Raw genomic sequence first — 21,174 nt, forward strand, 5'->3', positions numbered from 1 at the left:
TTTCATCAAAACTAAATGAAACTCAACTTGATACGTTTCTTCCCATAAATAAAAAAAAAAAAATAATACATAAATAAATGTATATCACGAACAAATAAACATAATATCAAGGTATAAAATAGCCTTATAGCGAGGATTATGATGCAATAAGCATTTACTGTGTGCTAGTATATATTTTTTGTAAAATCATCAACAACATGTATCGGCTCTCTTTAACCTGGACTTTGACTAATGATTTTCCGTAAGATCTCTTCTCGGTGCAGCAGGTCGCTGTTATTCGATTAGCGATTGGTATCCTCGATATTGTACGATCCAAGATGTAAGATGTAACACACACGCGTGTGGTGGATCAATTCTCGATTTAAGATTCCAGCTAATCAGGTCGTCTCTGTAACTGCACATAAATACTCTCTTATTACAGACACACATACTACTAATTCATACACTCATACAGCAATAGATAAGACAGTTGCCATAAACACTACTGAATTTATATGTACTACTGAGGATTCCGCGAACCGATCGATCGTACTCTTACTCGTGATTCACCTCGACGCGACGATAATTACTTGTCCATGATTATTTATACTTATTCGTGACCAGTTACGCAATTAAATGGTAATTCATAGTACTACTTACTCAGGATTTGTTTTTAGGGTCGCGCTAATGCGTTCAGTCATCAACCGCCTTATAGTAAATATAGTTTATTTATATAATTTATTTTTATTCCGTAAAAAAATTTGAAAAATTGAATTATAATTTTTGAGCCCGAATTCGAAGGGAATTTAAAAAATTTTAATTCACACTTTTGGCTGTAGATTTATTTCAAAATGAATAATATTAAAATTTTGATTTTACTATTTTATAAAAAATGTTTTTAGAATTTACTGTAGAATGGAATTATTTTTGTTACGATTGAAAGTTAATTTTTTATAATGATTTTTTTGTTGGAATTTTTGTTAAAATAACAATTTTTTCCTTTTTTTTTGGAGAAAAAAAGGAAAAAATTCTACTATAAATTTTTGAAAAATTTTTTTGATAAAATTTGACTTTTCTTTTAGAATTTGCAATTCTCTGCACAGCTAATTTTTAATCATTATTATTTTTTCATTAGACTCACAAAATTTTAAAATTAAAGAACTTTTTTGATCAAAAAGAAAAACTCAAAAGCATAAAATTTAAAAACTTGCTCAATTTTTATTTTGATATCTTCCCAAATTGTAATACTATCTACAAAAAAAGTTAATTGTTCCAATTATTCTATTTCTAGATATAAAGTTAAAATTCCCAATATAAAATCATAATAGATTAAAAGATTGAATGACCGTATTTGTTTGAAGAAAAACATACTACCCCAGATCGTTTATTAACTGAAGTATCTCCTCAACAACTCGAATCCTTAAATATAATAACACCTAAAAGAGGCAATAACATAACAACAACATCCAATCTGGCTGACGGTTAAAGATCACGGTAAATTGACAGTTCAATTAATCTTACATGTCATTTAATAGCCAACGTACGTGTGTTGTGTGTGTACACATGAAACGCGAGTATGTTTCTCTTGATCCCCGTGATATGTGCCAAGCAATTTAAATTCCACCTGTCTTTAACACGTTCTGAGTTGGAGTCAAAGTCATACACATCTGCAATTTAGGGTAATACCTCTACTCCAGTTCATGTTGACATATAAATGTATGTATGAAAGTATAAGTTATCCATACATACATGGATATATAACAGCAATTCACAATAAAAGTTAGTGAAATTACGGTCGATATACATTATCCCCAGCACAAGTAACACGATCGGTTCGTTTCCTGACGCTATCAAAACACGAATCTTTCTCCGTGGCTAATGATTACTCGATATCCAATTTAATTGGGTTGGACGAATGCGCCAAAGAACTCTTCCTTATACTTATACTTATACTTAGTTCCAACCTTATGTACATATATTTGTATCAACACATATTTTTAAGGTTTACTTTAAGTTATCTTGTTATAATCTCAACATATTGAACAAGAGTTAAATTACTTATATAGATTTATTTATGTATAAACGCTCAAAGATACTCATGTCTGACGTTTTTCTTTGATTTTTCAGCCGCGGGAAAGAGGACGAATGCGTTTTCACATGCTGCAAAATGTCCAAATGGCCCTGGATTTTTTGCGGTATAAAAAGATAAAGCTTGTCAACATAAGAGCTGAAGATATCGTCGACGGCAACCCTAAGCTCACTTTGGGTTTAATATGGACCATAATTCTGCACTTCCAGGTAAGATATTTTTATCATTATTATTACTACTTACGGCTGTTCATGTACGTTTGTGACCTTAATTAAAGTATCTAGCTACTTTACAGCAAAACAAATAAAATATCGCATTACATTTCGCCTTTCGATCGAATTACTGCGACCAGTCATATCACTTAATAATTTACTCAACTCAGCTATTTCTCGAAACATAACAAAGTTGTACAAAGCAGCACAAGTATATACTTGTCCAAATAATACAACAATCAGAGTTAATTATCCATCACAAGTGTGTACGTGATTTATCGTACGTATGGTCTATGCCAAATAAATAAAAATTGTCCAGAGACTTGGAGTACAGTAAAATATTTCAGTCAATCAGAGTGTGGCATCAAGCCAAGTGCTTTCAGGGAGCTTGAAATTCGTCGGGAATACAAATTGCTACACGAAAAGCCACGTTCGTATATTGAATTCCGTCAAGTCGCTTTGAACGACTCAGAGATCTTTCCTTTAAATTTTTAAAATTTTTTTTTTTTCAAATAACTTCAATACAAACTAGAAAGAATGAAGAAAATTTTTTTTCATACATTTGATAGTTTATATTGAATTTTTATTAAATTAAAAAAAAAGGAATTTTTATTTACTACAAATTTAATCAAATATTTACATTTAATTTTTTCAAATTTCTTTACCCCTTATACAAGGATTTATGTTCATAAATTTTGATCTTTCAAATTAAAGAAAAAAAAAAAAAATAATGCTTGTACATAACTCAGAACGCATAAATAAGTTCTTTGAGATGACAAAATTTTCTTATTTATCATTTATATTCTCTTTTGTAAACACACTGAATAATTATCTTTCTTTTTACTTTTATTTCATTTTAATATTTCGTCTTGATGTTCTTTATCATCTAGTCTCTTCTTCCCTACAAAAACTTCACGGTCTACCGGAATGAAGCATATCACTTCCGTTAGTCGTTTGCCGCGAAAAAGAATCAAATAACCCAGGCGTCAGTTTTAATTTATACTTATTTTTATTTCCTTAATCCACATCCATAATCTTCTCGCAAGTTATAACTTTCGCTTAAAAAAAAAAAAAAAATATGTGTCAGACATATCATTTTATGAACGGAGGAATTAACATAAAAAAGCACGAAACTGACTAACTGAATTACGCGAACAGAGCTGACCAGTGTTCTAAGATCTCGGATAAATCCGTCTCCTTATTAAATAATGATACATAAGTTCGATTCCAAAGCCGTGATGACTTTTCACCCGTAGAATTAATACACTTATCTCGGTAAGTTAATCTCTAAATGCAATTGCTAACGGTAGCTATCTACATTTACAAACACAGACACTACATTTTCCTCCTTAAATATAAATTATTTAAACAACGTAAACATTTATATTAGATTATATTACTTTCCATTCGTTTTACTTAACAACTTTTTTGCTCCATTAATCTCAATAAACCCTGACGCAATCACAAATATCAATATTGAGGTAGTTTAGTACCCGCAACCCGAGGTCAAAGAAGTCTGCGCTACTTATTTTTTTATTTTATTTATAAAGACGAAACTACCTCAACATTGTTCAACAAATCAACACACTCAATCGATAATCCCTTTGATATTGAGCGACAGAACGACTACAAAAGAATGACAAATAATTGTGTATCTGGATTTGGTCCAAGATTGTTCTATTCGCGGCGCCTATAGTCCAAGAGAAAAAGATTAAAAAAACTAAATAGGAATTTGAGGAGAGGAAGTTATTAATAGTCGCCACAACACACATTTATTTTGCTTAATTATCTGTCCAAGCTATTTGATACAATTATCATTCTCTTTTAATTGTTACTTGATTACTTTTAAAGCATTCGCAGTGCACTCCTTTTCTAATTCAGCAAAATTTTTTTTTGCGCCCCAGAAATGGCGACGCAAGGTAAGTTTGCTAGAAACCTTTTTCGAATAATTAAAATCGCTTTCATATTATTTCGTAAATATCTATAATTGGATCGAATTATTCGCTTTTGTGAAAAGCATTTCCCTGATAGCCACGCTTTGATTAAAAGTAGTTGGATTTCAGCAGTTACAGTTAACTTGACATCAAGTTTGCCGTAAATTTTTACAGTACAACAGTTGTAAACAAATTGACTAAAATCTACAGCCCCAATTTGAATACAAGTTAACACCGAACTTTTGGTTAAATTGTACTTGAGAAACTTTCACTACAACTTGAATAAAATACTTGTACTGCAAGTCTTGATGTCAAATTGTAGTGTAACTTGTAGACAACTTAAGTAAAACGTTTGGTTTGCAACTTTTTTCATCAAGTTGGCTACAAATTTCGGCAGTAGATTGAATAAAAGTTTGAGTTAAGATGGCTTTAGGGTTGTCATTTGTAAAAACTTTTTTCTTTATACGGTAGATAAAAAAGATTTCCATGTACGTTAAGAATGGTTGTCAAGCTTTCTGTAGTACCATCAAACAGTTGCTTCTCATAGTTACTAACGCCGAGCACAGGCGGCGCCACTTGAAGCTCTCAAGATCGTTATTTCTTCTTCGGCAATGAGAATTATCCAATCGCGTAGGCTGAAAATTCCGTAATCCATATAAAGAAGATAAATAACCTTATGATTTATTTTTCAGTGGATTACTACATAGTTAAATAAATAAATAAATATCAGTAGTATTGTATCATTACTATAAATTACATAGCGGCTCGTTTGTCTTTCACAAACAAACATATGTCACCCACACGCCCTTGATCTACAATTAGCTTTTATTCAGTGTTTTACGTTTCATTGTCATCAATACTGTACATCCTCCCCCGTAATTTGAATTTAATTGTAATTCCTGTCCACGTATCGTAACTTTCATTTAAATTTAGCAAGTCAGTTTATTTATCCTGCAAATAAACAGGTACTCAACCTTCCCGATGAGACGCCTGTAATTTCAATGAGCACGTGCTCTTTTATTTGCCGATTTATTATTGAATAATACTCTGAATTGAATATACAAATTTATAAATAATTTTTAAAAATGTGGGAGTGGATGAATACTGATGTGAATCAAACAAACTTGTTTTTTGCATTCGTTTTGTCGGTCAAGGTAAAGAAGCACATACACTTGTATGTATATCGGTATATCGTGTTTTTTTTATTATATGTATCTGATCCGATGATGCACTTCTTCATGAGAGCAATCATACGACACGCGTACGAGATCTAATGAATAATATATTACGCAATCAATTTTATCCAGCCTTATTCGTCAAAATAACACGTCGCGAAACGTTTCGTAAGGGTGAAATTAACCTGCAGTACGTGAGATGCCTTCTTTGATTTTTATGTTAAGTTTCCAAATTTCTCCGCGTATAAACATTGTACTTATACTTATTTTGAATTTTAAATAGTTGTGAAAACAAGGGAAAAAAAAATTCTTTTTGTAAAATAATAGACTAAAAAAAAATCAACTTGAATCAAGACAAAAAATTCTTAAATCAAGAGAATAATTCTGATGAGCTTCATTGTCTTGACTTTTAAATAAAAAAAATTCTTAAACGTATAATTTTTTTTTTGTTTAATAATTTTTTTATAAATCAAGTAAATTTTTTTTTTCAGTGCAAATTTGGTTTATCACAAAAATACATCATAAGAAAAATTTTGTAGAAAATTTCATTTTTCATCAAAAGTTCCCATTGATTTTTTTCTTGTAAAAAAGAAGATATTTTTAATTCCTTTTTTGTAGTCAGATAATAAAAATCTGCAAAATTGAACTTTGCTACCCGAATAAATACTCATTAGATAAAAATCAAAGATTGAAATCTTATAAAATGAAAATAGCGGCCGTAATTGAATGATTGATGAATAATGACTGGATAATTCATAATTAATCCGTATATCATGATTCCAAACATCACATAGTTATCGAGTATTACCATATAAGGTACTACCATGGGAAAAAAATGAAGTGGGTATGCTGTATAATTTATCGTGGGCGTCCGCGTTCCTGCATAATCTTGATTATGATAATTATCGACCGTGATTAACGCCCATCTATATTTATGGATTGATACACAAAATAATATGTTTAGTATGTTTATATGTTTCGCTTTTATTTTATAATATACCTACATTAGCGTAATCAAGAAATCGAGAAGAAATTATTATTCTGGTGGTACCGTTTGAATCTACATTCAGCCCCTCGGCAACAAATATTAATCGAGCGTGCTGTGCATACACGCAAGGTCATTACTCTCGATTGATACTTCTCTGGTGAATGTGGAGGGGGAGAAATTAATTAAATAAAAAAGTCGCGTGCGTGATGTGTGATGGAGAAAAAATAACCGAGAAAAAAAACTAAGTATAGTATAGAATATCGGGTCGGGTTTCGCGTAATCCGCGTATGGCTTATTATATAGTATACTGATGCACTTTAACTTCATTAGACACTTATTGATACTCTACCGGGTATGGACGGGCCGATCGATCAATTTATCTTACCGGTTAATGTTCTCTTTAATAAATTCCCGTCTGTCGCCTGTCTCGATCTGATCGGCAAAATAGTAATCAAAAAATAACAATAATAATAAAATAGCATAGTGTGATTTATTTAAGAGTTGGCATTTTTATTTCTGTAGTTGGTGATAGTCTTGTCAGCCAACTTCCAGAGTAGACACATAGAGAAATCACAAGAGCTGTCTCTTGTGATTTCGATGCTCTAGAACATATCTTATCCAGTCAATCGAGCCACGCAACTCAACTCTCTTGTCTTGCATGTAACATTGTATTGGTGTTTGTTCGTGTTATGCAGTACATAAAGTAGGTAGTGGCTGTACTGGGCTCTGGGTTGGTGAGAAGAAGCCCCCGGGAACCTCGTTATCTTGACAGACGTACATAAATATACCGGCTGCTATTCACAACGGTACCAGTGATCATCACTTGCAATATCCCGGTTTTTATTTATTTTAAAGATATTTTTTTCGCTACCGTTATTGAACATCAAATTTTTAGTTCGATAAGATTTTAAAATGCTGTAGAGTTATAATTTTTTTATCTCAAGTTGGGAATTCCAGAATTGATTTTTTTTTTGTTTTTTGAGTCGCACCTTTGTAGAAATTTTTTTAAGTATGTCTTCTTGAACGTCCTAAATTTTGGATGATTTTATATAAATACTTGGATTGATTAATATTTTTTTAGAAATTTGTTTTTCTTTTTTAAGTCAATTTTTGATAAATATTTTCAACAAAAATTTGACTCGTGTAATTCTTCAAAAATTTCTCTAATACTTTCTCACGTTTTTAAGATACGATCAAAATCACACTTAAAATCTAAAAAAAATTTCAACAACTTTTAAAAATTTGTTGAATGCCAAAAATTTCCTTATATATTGTTACCTAAAATAATTTTTCAAAATTAAACTCCTATAAAATTCACCAGTTTCAATGCCCCTTAAAAAATGTCTACGCAACCTCAAAAGACAACTCAAATTACACATCGCAATATAGTTTTTCCATAAAAATAAACATATTTTTTGCAACTAAAAAAATTTGGCCAACTGTATAATTGACGTCAGTAAAACGGTTGCCGGAAGCTAACGTAAAGCGGACCCGGGTGCGATGACTCCATATCCGCCTTGGGATCTTAAGACTCTAAAGTCTTGAGTCTGGTCTGTAACTGCTCGTATTATTCTGCATACGCATTGCACATTATACATACACTTATTTTTATTTTTGTTCTATTCCGTTCTTTCTCATTCTCTTTATCTGTACATTACATTATATTCCTCTACCCGGCGAATTACACGTTACGTCCTCGTACATCTACTACCGTCGACAACTTCTAACCGCTAAGTAATTAGCAGCTACAAGACTTAATTAAAAACCGCAAGATGAAAACTTAACCAACGATACTTAGTGCCAATGAAGTAAATAAAATAAATTGGAAACTAAAATGGAGAAGGTGTGAAATTTTTATATTAATATTAATAGTACAATACTTCTTTTCATGCGACTTTTTTACGAGTGGAAACAATTTATATAAAAAATTTATTAAAAATCAACAAATAATATATTTTCAAAAACTAACTTATAGTCAATTTTAAAACATATTTTAATTAAAATTAAATTATGTTAGGATTATATTTTTACAACATATGAGAAACGTATGGATAAAAAAATTTATTTTCAACTATATAATATTTTCAATATGATTTGAAGCTAAATTTGTTATAAAGTAAAAAAAAATTTTTTTTTTTTACATTTTCACACATGTATTCTTACTTATGATACATTTTAAATATATTTATGATATGCAAAAAATATATATAAATTGGCAAAAAAGCTATTGAAAAAATATTTTTTTATAAATATTTTATATACTATTTATTTATTCCTAATATATTTTTGATTAAAATTTTTTCCATGGGGGAATCATTCAGAAGTTGAGTACATGAATGAAAAAAATAATCCATTATCTGGTACCTGGTATCGACAAATATAATATTAGCTGGATAAAGAACCAGGCTATTACGCAACCACCGATTTAGCAAAAGAAAAACTCACCATTACAGAATAAGAAAAATAATAAATGTAAAAGGCCATAACCATATCGAGCGTCAGGAGAAACATAATACATAATAATATATAACAACAAACGATTTGTCCGGAGTAGAATGAAAAAAATTTTTCGATGCCTTTGCTGGTTTTTTTTTTTTGTTATCTTTTTTATCACTCCGTTACCACAATCCAAAGTAATTCTCTCGATAACTGAAAGAATTTAGTCATGTCTTCCGTGTTTTACTTGGATAAATATAGACACAAACAAATTAAAAGATAAATTACGATTGAGCTATCATAATGGCGTAGTACTACTAATTGTTGCTGAATTAAAATATTTTTCGTCAAATAAATCACGCCTAGTACGTAAAATAGCTGTCTGGTTTTGGGTTATTATAAATATGAGAAAAAAAGTCGAAAACTTTATGTCTGTTCAGTTTTTTTTTTTTTTTTTTTTAATACACTAAATGGGTGAAAGTATTTTAAATTGTTTTTTAATAAGAATCAATTTAATAAAAAATTTAAATTATTTGCATTTAAATTTTGTCATAAGCAGTTAATCATTTAAACAAATCATAAGATTGATGGATGTATGCTAATTTCAGTAGCATAAATATCACTGATAATTTTTTCAGAAACAATTTAATAAAAAAAAATATATGCTCGCATTTTTACGTATTAATTTTAAATAAACAGATTCAAAATTTTTAAAATTTTTGTTTGCGTTCAAATTGATTAAAGTAATATTTTGTAATTAATAAAAGATTAAGAAATTTTCAAGAAACTGCCCACAATTTTCAATGTCACATTTTTTAAAAATATATTCTTGTTGAAATGAATTTAAATAAATATAAAATAAAATTAAATATTTGTCAACTACTGTCCAAAAAAATCTAAATTAATCAACATTGAACAGATTTACATCCGGTAAATTTATATTAAGATGCAATAATTTGAATAAAAACTCAATATTTACGTAAGTTCTAAGTAAGTTCAAAATTCCCAGCACATCTAATTTGATTTCACAAATTTTATAAATAAAAAAAACTTACAAAAACTCCCCAGACAACATCTAACATTGCCCCGACCTGAGTATTCGGACTATTAGTATTACATAAAAATCTGCAATTAAACAACTAAACACCGAGGATCAGATTTGGCATACATAATTAATCCGAAATCTCAAGACACAAAACAAGAGTACCATTAAAGCCAAGCTAATCAATTAACCACCACCATAAATAGTATAAATCAAACAGCTTGTAAAAAATAAAAACAAAAAACTATATATATTATATATAAATTACTCAATTGTTGTCAAACGGGTATGATTAAGTATTCATACTGTCTCAATAAAAACACTTGTGTCAATTTTCGGGTCCCGACTTTCTTAATATGGTGTCACTGTTCATCGAAAAACATAATAAAAATACAATTATACATTTATACATACAATATTTTCGCCCACGATTGTGCGTGGGCTCACCTTTTCACTTTACATCAAAAACGCACTATCAATACAATACCTTACATCTCCCATTACATCTTTTCTCTTCTCTAGAACCTAAATATAAACCATGAAACATTGAATAAATTCCCTTGCTATATAACATCCCAATAAAATCACACAAAATTCCTCATAAGGAAAAGAGGAAGGACGAAATCGCCCACGCAGTCGACATCGAACCAGCGCATGCGTTAGACAATCATGGAAAAAATATAAAATAGATAGATAGTAATTGCAAGAGAAAGAGAAAGAGTATAAGTATAAAAAAAAATATTTATTAATAAACCGCGTGAAGTGTTTTACTGGATAGGCATAGAATAGATGTAGCTTAATAACCTTTAACTTAAAACTTACATTACGCTATAATGTATGACTCGATATTATATATATCAAGTATAGTTTCGCTGTTTCGAGAGAGGATCGGCAGTCACATTTGCAGCAAAAGAGTAAGAGTGAGAGAGACAGTGAGTGTCTCTCACCTGTAAGCATTTAGTTGCCCTACTCTTCAAGTCTGAACATCGCGGTGTGGTTCTTTACCCAATACAACTCTACAAAACAGACTCTACTGAGGTAGAGTGCAGGACAGGTGAGGTGAGGTACCATCACCGTGTTTAAAGCAGTTGGGAATCGGTTGGTAGGCTGCGCGGGTGGGGAACCCGCGAGCGACAGTCGGTGGATGCCGTGCTAAGCGGCAGCGCGTGCTTAACTTGGTGTCTCTATCACTACCGATAATTTACAATAATATCGAGTAAAATGTCCTAATAAAATATTTATTGTTATATCGACTTTTACGTAACTGAATATTTTAATCAATTAAAGCTGTCTTTATATACAAATTTAATTTTGAGCGATGATCGGTAGGAGCGATGGGAACCGTGTGGGTAGGTAGAACGCGTGGTGGTGATCATTGTGATATTACACGACACATGATACATCGCGGTGCGGATATGGTGGTGGTAATGAAAATGATCGGCAACCCTGAATTTTATATAAATATTAAGAAATATCGGAGTTAATAAATCGACGCTTGGTGCTCACTAAACATAGTTTTCAATTTCGCGTCGCGGTGTCAACACCTCTGGACGGAATTTATTACTCTTTGCTTTTTGTTTTATTTTATTTATTTATTTATTTATTTATTCGTGCTTATTCTCGTTGTAACAGTATTCACGTGGAATCGGTAGTGCTCGGCAGGAGGATACTCTTATAATGAGCCTCCGTGCTCGGAGTAGTGCAAGGAAAACAAAAATACGTAATTGTTTTTTATTAATCGATAAAAACAGATTTAAATGATGATAAGAAATTAAAACTTTGGAAAAAAATAAGTTCTGGTGCGCGGTTATTTTATTTTTTTAATTTTATCATAAAAAGTGGATTTTTTCGGACTCTGTTTGCTGAGTGGTTATAAACAGTGGAGTGTTATCTCGTGGCGTAACGAGATCTGTAATTATCTTGGGAAAAATAGTGTCGTCACTTATCGCTGTGTTGTATTGGTTAAGGATTTGATGTTAGATATTTGATAATAGAGGATTAGAATTTTTTTACTGGTGATATTATTATTGTTGCTGTTGTTATTATTGAAGTGAACCATGTATCGGTTCAGTAAGAGTGGACGGCTTTTCGTCCAGGGGACCAGGGAACAAGACGATCGGGATAATGTCGCTGGCTCTAGTCCTACCGGAGGATCAGAGTTGCAGGCGGTTCATACCAAACGTCATATGTCCACGGAAATTTTAGGTATCTTCAGGTTTTTGAGAGAGGTTTAGATGTCTGGAGAATTTTTTATGCTGTTATGGAAAGTTACGGCGCATAGGAGGTTGACGCGGTTTTTTGATTTTCTGAGGAAGTTTTTAAGTAATTCTGTAAAAATTTTTTAAAGATATTCAATTTTTCGAATAAATTCAACGTATAAAATTGAAAAAAAAATTAAGTTTTTAATTAATGAGTGTTATATTTTTAAATTTAACTTTCGGAAATTTTTTGAAAATAAATTTATAAAGAACAAAATTTTTTGAGAAAAATTAAAAGTACGCAGTTTTTAATATACATTTTTTAAAATAAAATTAATAAAATTTTCTTTATTAAATTAAGTAGAAAATTTTTCTAATAAATTTTCTAAAAGTCTTCTATTTTTCATATTAATTTTTTAAATGTATTCTGCGTATAAAATTGAAAGAAACTTGATGTTCAAAATTTGTTATATAAATAATGAAGACAAAATTTGTAAAAATTTTCTATATAAATTTTTCAAAGCTCAAACATTTTTCAAATAAATTCTGCGTATAAAATTCTCTAAAAATTCGATTTCTAATAAATGAAGTATTTTATCCTTACATTTCATTTTTGGAAATTTTTTTAATAAATTATTAAAGAAAGAAATTTTTCAAAAAAAATTGTAAATACGAATTCAAAAATTTGACATATAAATAGTAGACACACGCGTTTTTGATGACAAAATAGGTAACAGCTGATCGAAACATAAGTCGACCTTGATCTTGCCCACGCGTTCTGGCCTTTAAATGGTCAGGTCTGTATCGTAAACGATCGGAGTAAGCAAATACTTAATAAAGGAAAAAAAAGGAATCATTTTTATTTTTATTTTTATCATCATTCTCATTGCTAATTTCAGCATAATTATTAAGTCCCTCAAGGACAGTAGCGTTTTATAGCCCCTTAAATCGATCTCAAGTACATACCCGGTTATCAATCCAATATCGAACAGCATTTTACCGGCACAAGAAGTGACATTTATACAAAATCGTAATACAAATAACTCGGAAATAAAAAATTCTCTAGACATGTCTCTCTTGCACTTTAATTGATTGACACGAGAAACTAAACATGATGCGATGATAGGCTCCTCGATTGAATCAACTAAGACTTCAAAACGCGGCGAGAACGGAGCACGTAGAATCGTGACGCGAATAATCAGGAAAACAACGACTCTCACTCGAGGTGAAGAGAAAAGCACAACCGAGAATTTGACGAATCGAGCGCAGGTCGAATCTCTTCAGTCAGCCCAGTATCAAAAGGTTACGAGTCATCAGGGTTCTCCGGTTACTAAGTCTGCCAAAACAGTCCGGGTAAGTTCGGCAGATTTTAAAAAAATGAAAATTATTCAAATTTTGGAGTAATTGCCGTTTAGTCTTAAAAAATCACAATCAAAACATCAATTACCATCAAAATTATAGTGACATTTAGGGACACCGTTTGAATTTCTTGACTTTCTTTAAAGTCCAAAATTAAAGACAATTAAGAAAATAAACCATTAAATTTTTAAATGGGTTTTTTTTTTTTTTTTTTTTTGACAAAAAAATTATCTTTAATAAAAGATCAAAATTTTTAACGAAGTAATTTTTTGAAAAAAGAAAATTTTTCCTTTTATCAAATTATTGAAACATTATGATTGAACATTAGGACAGTTAAATTAAATTTTTCTGTACATTGAAAATAAAAATTAATTTTGAATCAAGACAAATTTCTCTCTTGAATCAAGTTAATTTTTTTCAGTGTAGAAAATTTAAATTTTGTCATAAAAAACTCGAACTTTTTCAGTTAAATTTATTTAACATGAAAATGATTAATAAATAATCGATTAAGTTCATCATAAATAAATTAGGTAGCATACTGGCTTTAAACATTGATAAGAATATGTAGTCCAAAGAAATGTATACAACAGCACGGGTGATTATATTGATAAACCGATAACACGTATATTATAATGTGTAATATATTAATAATAAGTTAAAGTGGTAAACTCCTTTCTACTTGTACTGTTCATAGCTGTCATGCAGACAAACTTGTCTGTTCAGTAATGTGATATAGAGACAGTGAGACAAATCCGGTCAGGGCCAGTTGCATACTTTAACCCTTTTCACTTGTATTAACTCTGCACAACGAAAGCTCATTTAGTCGATCGATTAATTTCTTCGTATTATCGCGACACTGTATCCATATCCATATCCGCGGTTCTTCTCTTATTATCGGTTATTTTTATTTTTATTTAAAACTACAGAACATGTACACTCATAATTAATCCGCAAAAACTCAATCATCTCGCTTTTGAATTCCACATCCTTAAGCATCGTCATTCCCTACCGGTTTTATTTATATTTATTTACTTATTTAATTTATATTAACTTTCTAATCCAGGAAACTACATACATCGAAACTGAAAGTTGACAACTTCTAGTTAGGTTATTTGGAAAAATTCTTTGAATTACAGAGTCTAATTTGAAGCCTTGTAAGATACTTAGAATAGAATAGAAGCCTTGGAAATTTTGATACGATTTATAAATGAAATTAAATCTTTTTTTTTTGTAACTTCTTTGCAAGTATTACACAGAAAAAAAAATTAATTTGAATCAACTAAATTATTTTGAAGAATTTCATCTTCTCGATTTAAGTAAAAAAATTCTTAATCTATTAAGAAATTTTTCTTGGTTCAAGTAAATTTTACTTGATTCAAGTGAAATTTTTTTTCAGTGTAAGTTTTAAAAAAATGATTGAATAAAAAACCAAACTAAAAAGTAGAAAATAATTATAAATGACTTTAAATAAGTTTAAAATATTTTTATTGTCAAAAAGGCAAGAGGTACTTGATGAAATTGTAATAAATATTTTATTGGTAGATATTTATTAAAGTAAAATTATTACTAAAATATCTTAAAAAGCATCCCACACTTCTTTTATAATATAATTAATTTTTTGGTTATCTTAAACTTATTGAAAAGCATTAAAAATTATTATTTTCTAAATTTTTATTTTGATTTCTATTAAAGACTTTTTCATTTTTTTTAAATATAATTTATTTAGAAATTTTTTCCGTATTTACTATAATTCTATGGATGGTGTATATTTAGCCTACAAAATTAGTCATTTTTTTATTCTGATGGTTCTAGTCAAGACACTATAAGATAGTCATTAAATTATCATATTATCATTGGTCATTGATATGTGTAAAAATTTTCAAATTAGTCAGACATTTTAATCGATAAAAATGACGTTGAGATTCCGTTTCATAGACGGATTCGTACATATAAGTCAAGCCAATAAAAACGTCTTAATAATAATAAAAAAAAAGGCCATTCGGCAGCCGAAATGGAAGTAGATTTTTCAAATAAAAAAAATTGATTTTTAATAAAATAATATAATAACACTGATAATGTATAACTTAATTCATGAATTAAAAACAAAATTCAATAATAAATTTAAAACTATTTACAACAAATTTTGGAAAAAAAATTATCTTGTGAAGAAAAAGTTTCTCAAATATTTACCAAAGAATTGCACAGATTATAAGATTTGAATTATAAATGTCCAAATTTTAAGTAACTGCTGAGAAACAACAGTTTTCAAGTTAATCAGAATTTTGCAACCGGATAAAATTTTAGTTGAAGAAAACAATGGTTAGAACTAATTTGTGACATATTCACTGACAACCTACCCGAAAACATTACACAAAAGACTGATCAATATCGTAATTATTGAATTTACATCATGATTAAGCTACGATGTAGACAATAATTCTAAAACGGCTGCAACAGTAAAACTGTTTCACTAAACGAACTCTAAAAGGAGTAATATTGAGGCTACTACCGCTTCTAAGTAGTGAAAATTGAAGCTTATTAAAAGAGCTTTACGATGCATTTTACCGAATTTCAATATTTTGTCTAGTTCAGTAATTATACCAAGTTGAAGTAGTAAAAACATCAATTTTTACGATTTTCAAAATTTCAAAATCCTGTCATTTCCAAATTACTCGCCCGATTAAGCTCATCTTCGAACTTAACCTTGGTCTTGATCGATAGATAAAGCATGCTGAGTTTGAGAAGAATCGGTCATAAATTGAAAACGCTATCGTGCTGACAAGCCGCGTTATATCGTATAAATATATATATATATATATATATATATATATATATAAATATGTATATATATATATATATATATAAAAAAATACATACATATATAAACTTTTGAACTATATATATTTTCTGACTCAGCTCGACAAACTAAGTCAGAAAATGGCTAAATTTTTCAAAAGTTGCGCCATGAGGACGGCTGCAATAGTTAGATTTTTATAAAATCTACTAATAATACAGAGTCAATAAAATAAACATTTCAGTTGTTTTGGCATTTAAATCACCGCAACCTTGTTTTTAATTAATAATAATTTTAAATTATTCTACAATTACAGGGGATTATTAATATTACTCACCTGTTACACTTGAAAACATACGAAAAAGTCGATAGTCACGAATATGGATCAAATACGTGGGTTTTACGGACTGGCAGCGTAACTCTGACATTCGAGTGACACCTACGATAACCGATCGTTTTTGCATCAATGTCACCTATATAATAATGATTTTTTTAATAAATCTATAAACATCGCAAGTCACGTAAATAACCGATCGATCGATCGATCTTGATCCCCGCCCACGTGTTGCCTTATAAATCTCGAATATCTTTATTAAAAATGATAATTATAATGAGCCGCGAACGTCGGAGTAGAAAAAATAAAATAAATAATGCGAGTGATTATAAAAAATTTTATGGCCAAATTGTCGAGGTAAATTGAGCAAATGAAGCCATAGAACGAGGTCCACTGGTTTTTTATTATTAAATTTCTTATTTCGCGAGGAGAGGTTGAGGCGCGTTACTTCAAGTGAAATCACCGGATTGACATAAATCTTATTTTGTACATTACATTATTAAGTATCTCTAGATGTCCAGACTGTCTTGTCTTTTGACGGACAGCGGACACGAAAATATTCAGTATAAATGTATGGTAGTCATGCATAACTGACTATATAGATATATATTTGTATATTTATGTATTTATAGGTGTAATTTAATCGTTGGTGTGATCAAGCAATTTATCGAGACTCACCCACTTGTTTTCTTTTATACATTTATTTGTCTTTCTCTCTCCCGATTTGTGTTGCTTAATTCATTCTGACGTAATGGCGTACTCTTATGGTGATGTCAGGTCGGTATCGCGCCCCATAAGGAGACAAACCAAGGACTACAATGTTACGGCTTGCCATAAAACTTGTATGGTGAAATCTTTTTCTTATTAATTCTCCTCTTTCTCTCAACTCCGTCAGCTTTATTATTTTTATTCATTCCTTTTCTTATTTTTTATTTTTTAATCATTTAGCTACAATAACTTTTTCGCCCACTTTCTTACTTGGACATCGAAGAACATGTTAAACCAATCACGATTGCGATACTCAGCCCAAGCCATTGTAACCTTTAAATGTTTTTTGGAATTAAGAATTTTTTTATTGAAATATTTTAATTGTTTCGGGAAAACTTTTATTGGAATATTTCTTTGAATTACGGTGGAAGATTTTTATTGCGGAATATTATCGTTTTTTTATGGATGATCATATATTCTATGAGTTACACTGCAATAAAATTTATTTAAAAAAATATTTCTCTAAATTTAAAATAAGTTTTAAAAGTTTTTTTTCTCACGAAAAAATTAGTTGTAATAAATAATAATTAGTAATTATTAATTACATTTAAAAAATTTTTTCTCATTTGAGCTACGTACAGTTATTTAAAATTACGTCAAATTTTGTAGTAAGTAAATATTTTCTCGTAATTAAATTTCTCAAATAATTTAATTTGAAAAAGTTTACAAATATATAATTCATAGTATGAATTATTTAATTGAAAATTAAGAAAAATTACGCCATTAATGGCTGTTATTATTTAAATTACTAAGAATTAAATTCAATTATTGAATTTTAACTTTCTTTGGTTAATTACCAAAATTAATATTTATAAAATTTCCGGTTGTAGCCTTTAGTTTTTCAAGACATCAATGAATACATTGTTCAAAAATAAAAAACGCGTTTTTAGTTTCTCATAATCATAATTATGATTTTGTAATTTGGTCTACCTTGATGTATTTCAGTAGTTTTTACATTATAACATGTTAGTCAAAGGTCAAAACTCGCAAAAAACGGGCCACGATTCATTATTGGTTAAAATTTAGGCGCGCGCGTAGCGCGCTATTCAAATTTCTAGTTTTAAATTAATTTCCATGTATTTTCATAAATATTATGTTTAATTCCTCAATTATCTCATAATTATAAATTTCATCCAAGGCTTTGATTTTTATCCCAATTTTTCAGTCAATACATTTGAACATTCATTTATTGTATTTATGTAAATTTTGTCGGTAATTTTATCTCTAAAATGATCAAGAATGTTGAAAATCAATGTACTGATTAATAATACTGAAAAACATGGTAAATTTATTCATACTTTTATTTCTTAATTACTATTTTACAAGCATATTTATTATTATATAAAAATATGTGGAACATGGAAAGGAAAATAAACAGGCGTTAAACTTTTTAAATCTTCAACATTTCGTTGATTATTCTCAATTTCTTCAGGCGATCTGTACAAAAAACAATTTATCACAATGATAAAACAATATTAAAAAATAAATATTTCTACAACAATTCAAAATTAAAAGTTTTAATTCATCATATTTTATTTTTTCAATCATAAAATTATACCAGCAGTTTTAAAAATAACAAAAATTCTTACTTTAATTTTATTATTATTAATTAATTTTAATATTAATGAAATTCAAATTTAAATTATCTTAGAAAGAAATGAAAATAATTCTCTAGAAAATATGCAAAACATTAAAACTTTTCTTTATTAATTCAATAATATCCATTACTCTAGTTAATTACTGAATTGAAAATAGTTAAATCACAAATTCGGCTTTCTCTCATAGAGATTTGATCCAGCAAACCATAACTAATTAGTTATCCATCATAAAGTAAAGAGCGTTGCGTGTCAAGACGATCAAGGTCAAAAAAAATTCCCCGGCGAATCTAAGGACTTCCTTTTGTGTGTCAGCTGATGAAAATAATTAAAATAATTTTTAACACGTCAAAGCGTTTAATTAATGAACCAAGCGAGTAGAGTAATTTTAGTCTTTCTATAGCTACTTGTCTATTGCTGCTGTACAATACAGCAAAACCACTGCCGGAAATGGACTAGCACTTATTTCTTTTTATTCAACTTTTATATTCTCTCTGAATAGAAATAGTAAAGACAATGTAATGCTGAAGGCCAGGATGGAGCAGACTCACTTGATCAATCGTTATACCGTTCGACCGTTAGTTTAGAACGCTCAACGCTCAGGAAAATCTTAAACTGTTTCCTGACAATAAGTCACCCGTCAGTCAATTCCAATAAAATCAAAGTGACGTGACATCTATTTCTATTTCCAATTTATATTGAAAGACAAAAGTTACTTAGAATTTATTAGTATCAACTTCAAAATATAATTTATTGGCATTAAGTCCTTTCCGTTTTTATTCATGTCCTTTAAAGACTCAATCGTGATAGGTCGAATTCACTATCGCTCAATTTATGCACTTCCTGGTGTAAAGCAATCATGATTTTACCGATTGCAGTTTGAGTTAATGTCATGTAACTGTTTTTGATTTTTTATTCATTTAATATTCATATTAATTTGGATTTTTTTTTGCATGAGGCTTCTTTTATTGACAAACGTGTACGATCGAAAGGCGATATGTAATGTTTATTATTTTTTTTAACAGCATCTTATCCTATCAATAAATTATCAGTTATTAGTTACTTTGAAGTGATTATATTCAATTATAAGAAATTTATTTCTTGAGTATAACCAGCAATTCATGTTAAATGTTAAGCAATTTAGATTTCTTTAGTGTTACATACTTTAATGTTTTTTTCTATTTCAGTTTAATTACTTGATAACTGTTATGACGTCGATTATCGGACATATCAGGGTTATTATTAGCACTAATTTCGTTGCTTACATTCTTTTTTAATTTTTTATACATACTATGATTAATAATAATAATAAAAAAAAAAAAAAAAAAAAAAAAAACCGTACAATTTTTAAATAAGTACTGCTTTTTTATTTTTAATGAAAAAAATTATTCTGAAAACTTTTAGTTTCACAAAAAGTATCCAGTTATTTTAATTAAACAGAAATGATTCTTTTGATATTTTATGAGCTTATTATTTTTATAAGCTTTTATATTAGATTTATCGAAATTTTATTCTGGTACATCAAAGAAATTTATTGAAATAAAAACTTTATTTTTGGTGTAAAACACATTCGGGACTAAAATATTTCTCAATAAATTTATTAACATTTCATTGAAAGTTTAATTTATTCATTACGACTAAATAAAATTTTTGGTTTTAAAAATAATTTTATAAAAACTTGACAAAATTAAATTTAGTACAAATATATGTTCATTAAATTGTCACAAGTATGTTAAGTGTCATTTAAATTGCAGAAATAATTACCTTACTTTTGACTTTCAAACATAAAATATTCTTAGTGTTATTTTTGTCATTTAAATTTATCAAAAACGTAAGCTTAAAAATTAATTCACATCATAAAAATAAAAACATATTAAATATAACTTTTTTTTTTATAATTGTTTTAATGAATAATTAATTAATCTCTCAGATGCTTTTAATATAAAACTAATGAATATATTTTTGTTTTTCCAGATATCAGACATTGTTGTTGGCCAAGAACCAAACGTGACAGCGCGCGAAGCCCTGCTAAGATGGGCCCGGCGATCAACAGCGCGTTACCCAGGTGTCAGAGTAACAGACTTTACAAGTTCCTGGAGAGACGGAATGGCATTCAGTGCACTTCTTCATCGAAACCGTCCTGACCTAATCGACTGGAGGAGCGCGCGATCATGCCAAGCAAGAGAACGGCTTCACCAAGTTTTTTACATCGCCGAGCGCGAGTACGGCGTTACCAGACTTCTCGATCCCGAAGGTACTTATTTTATTGTA

At 29.3% G+C, this 21,174-nt stretch overlaps 1 protein-coding gene across 25 annotated transcripts in view; it reads left to right on the forward strand.

Moving 5' to 3' along the window:
- Positions 1 to 21,174, forward strand: part of LOC123275315 (microtubule-actin cross-linking factor 1) — a 110,868-nt gene that overhangs the window by 41,025 nt on the left and 48,669 nt on the right. For 22 of the 25 annotated variants that reach the window (XM_044743368.1, XM_044743352.1, XM_044743359.1 and 19 more), the window contains 2 exons: positions 2,107 to 2,277; positions 20,878 to 21,157. In XM_044743368.1, coding sequence (XP_044599303.1) covers positions 2,107 to 2,277; positions 20,878 to 21,157 — 451 coding nt within the window. Of the gene's footprint in view, positions 1 to 2,106; positions 2,278 to 11,072; positions 12,061 to 13,179; positions 13,407 to 20,877; positions 21,158 to 21,174 lie in introns of those variants that run through there. The other 3 variants (XM_044743369.1, XM_044743379.1, XM_044743380.1) reach the window with 3 other exon arrangements.

This window comes from Cotesia glomerata, linkage group LG1 (genome assembly GCF_020080835.1).
Source record: "Cotesia glomerata isolate CgM1 linkage group LG1, MPM_Cglom_v2.3, whole genome shotgun sequence".
Lineage (NCBI taxonomy): Eukaryota > Metazoa > Arthropoda > Insecta > Hymenoptera > Braconidae > Cotesia > Cotesia glomerata.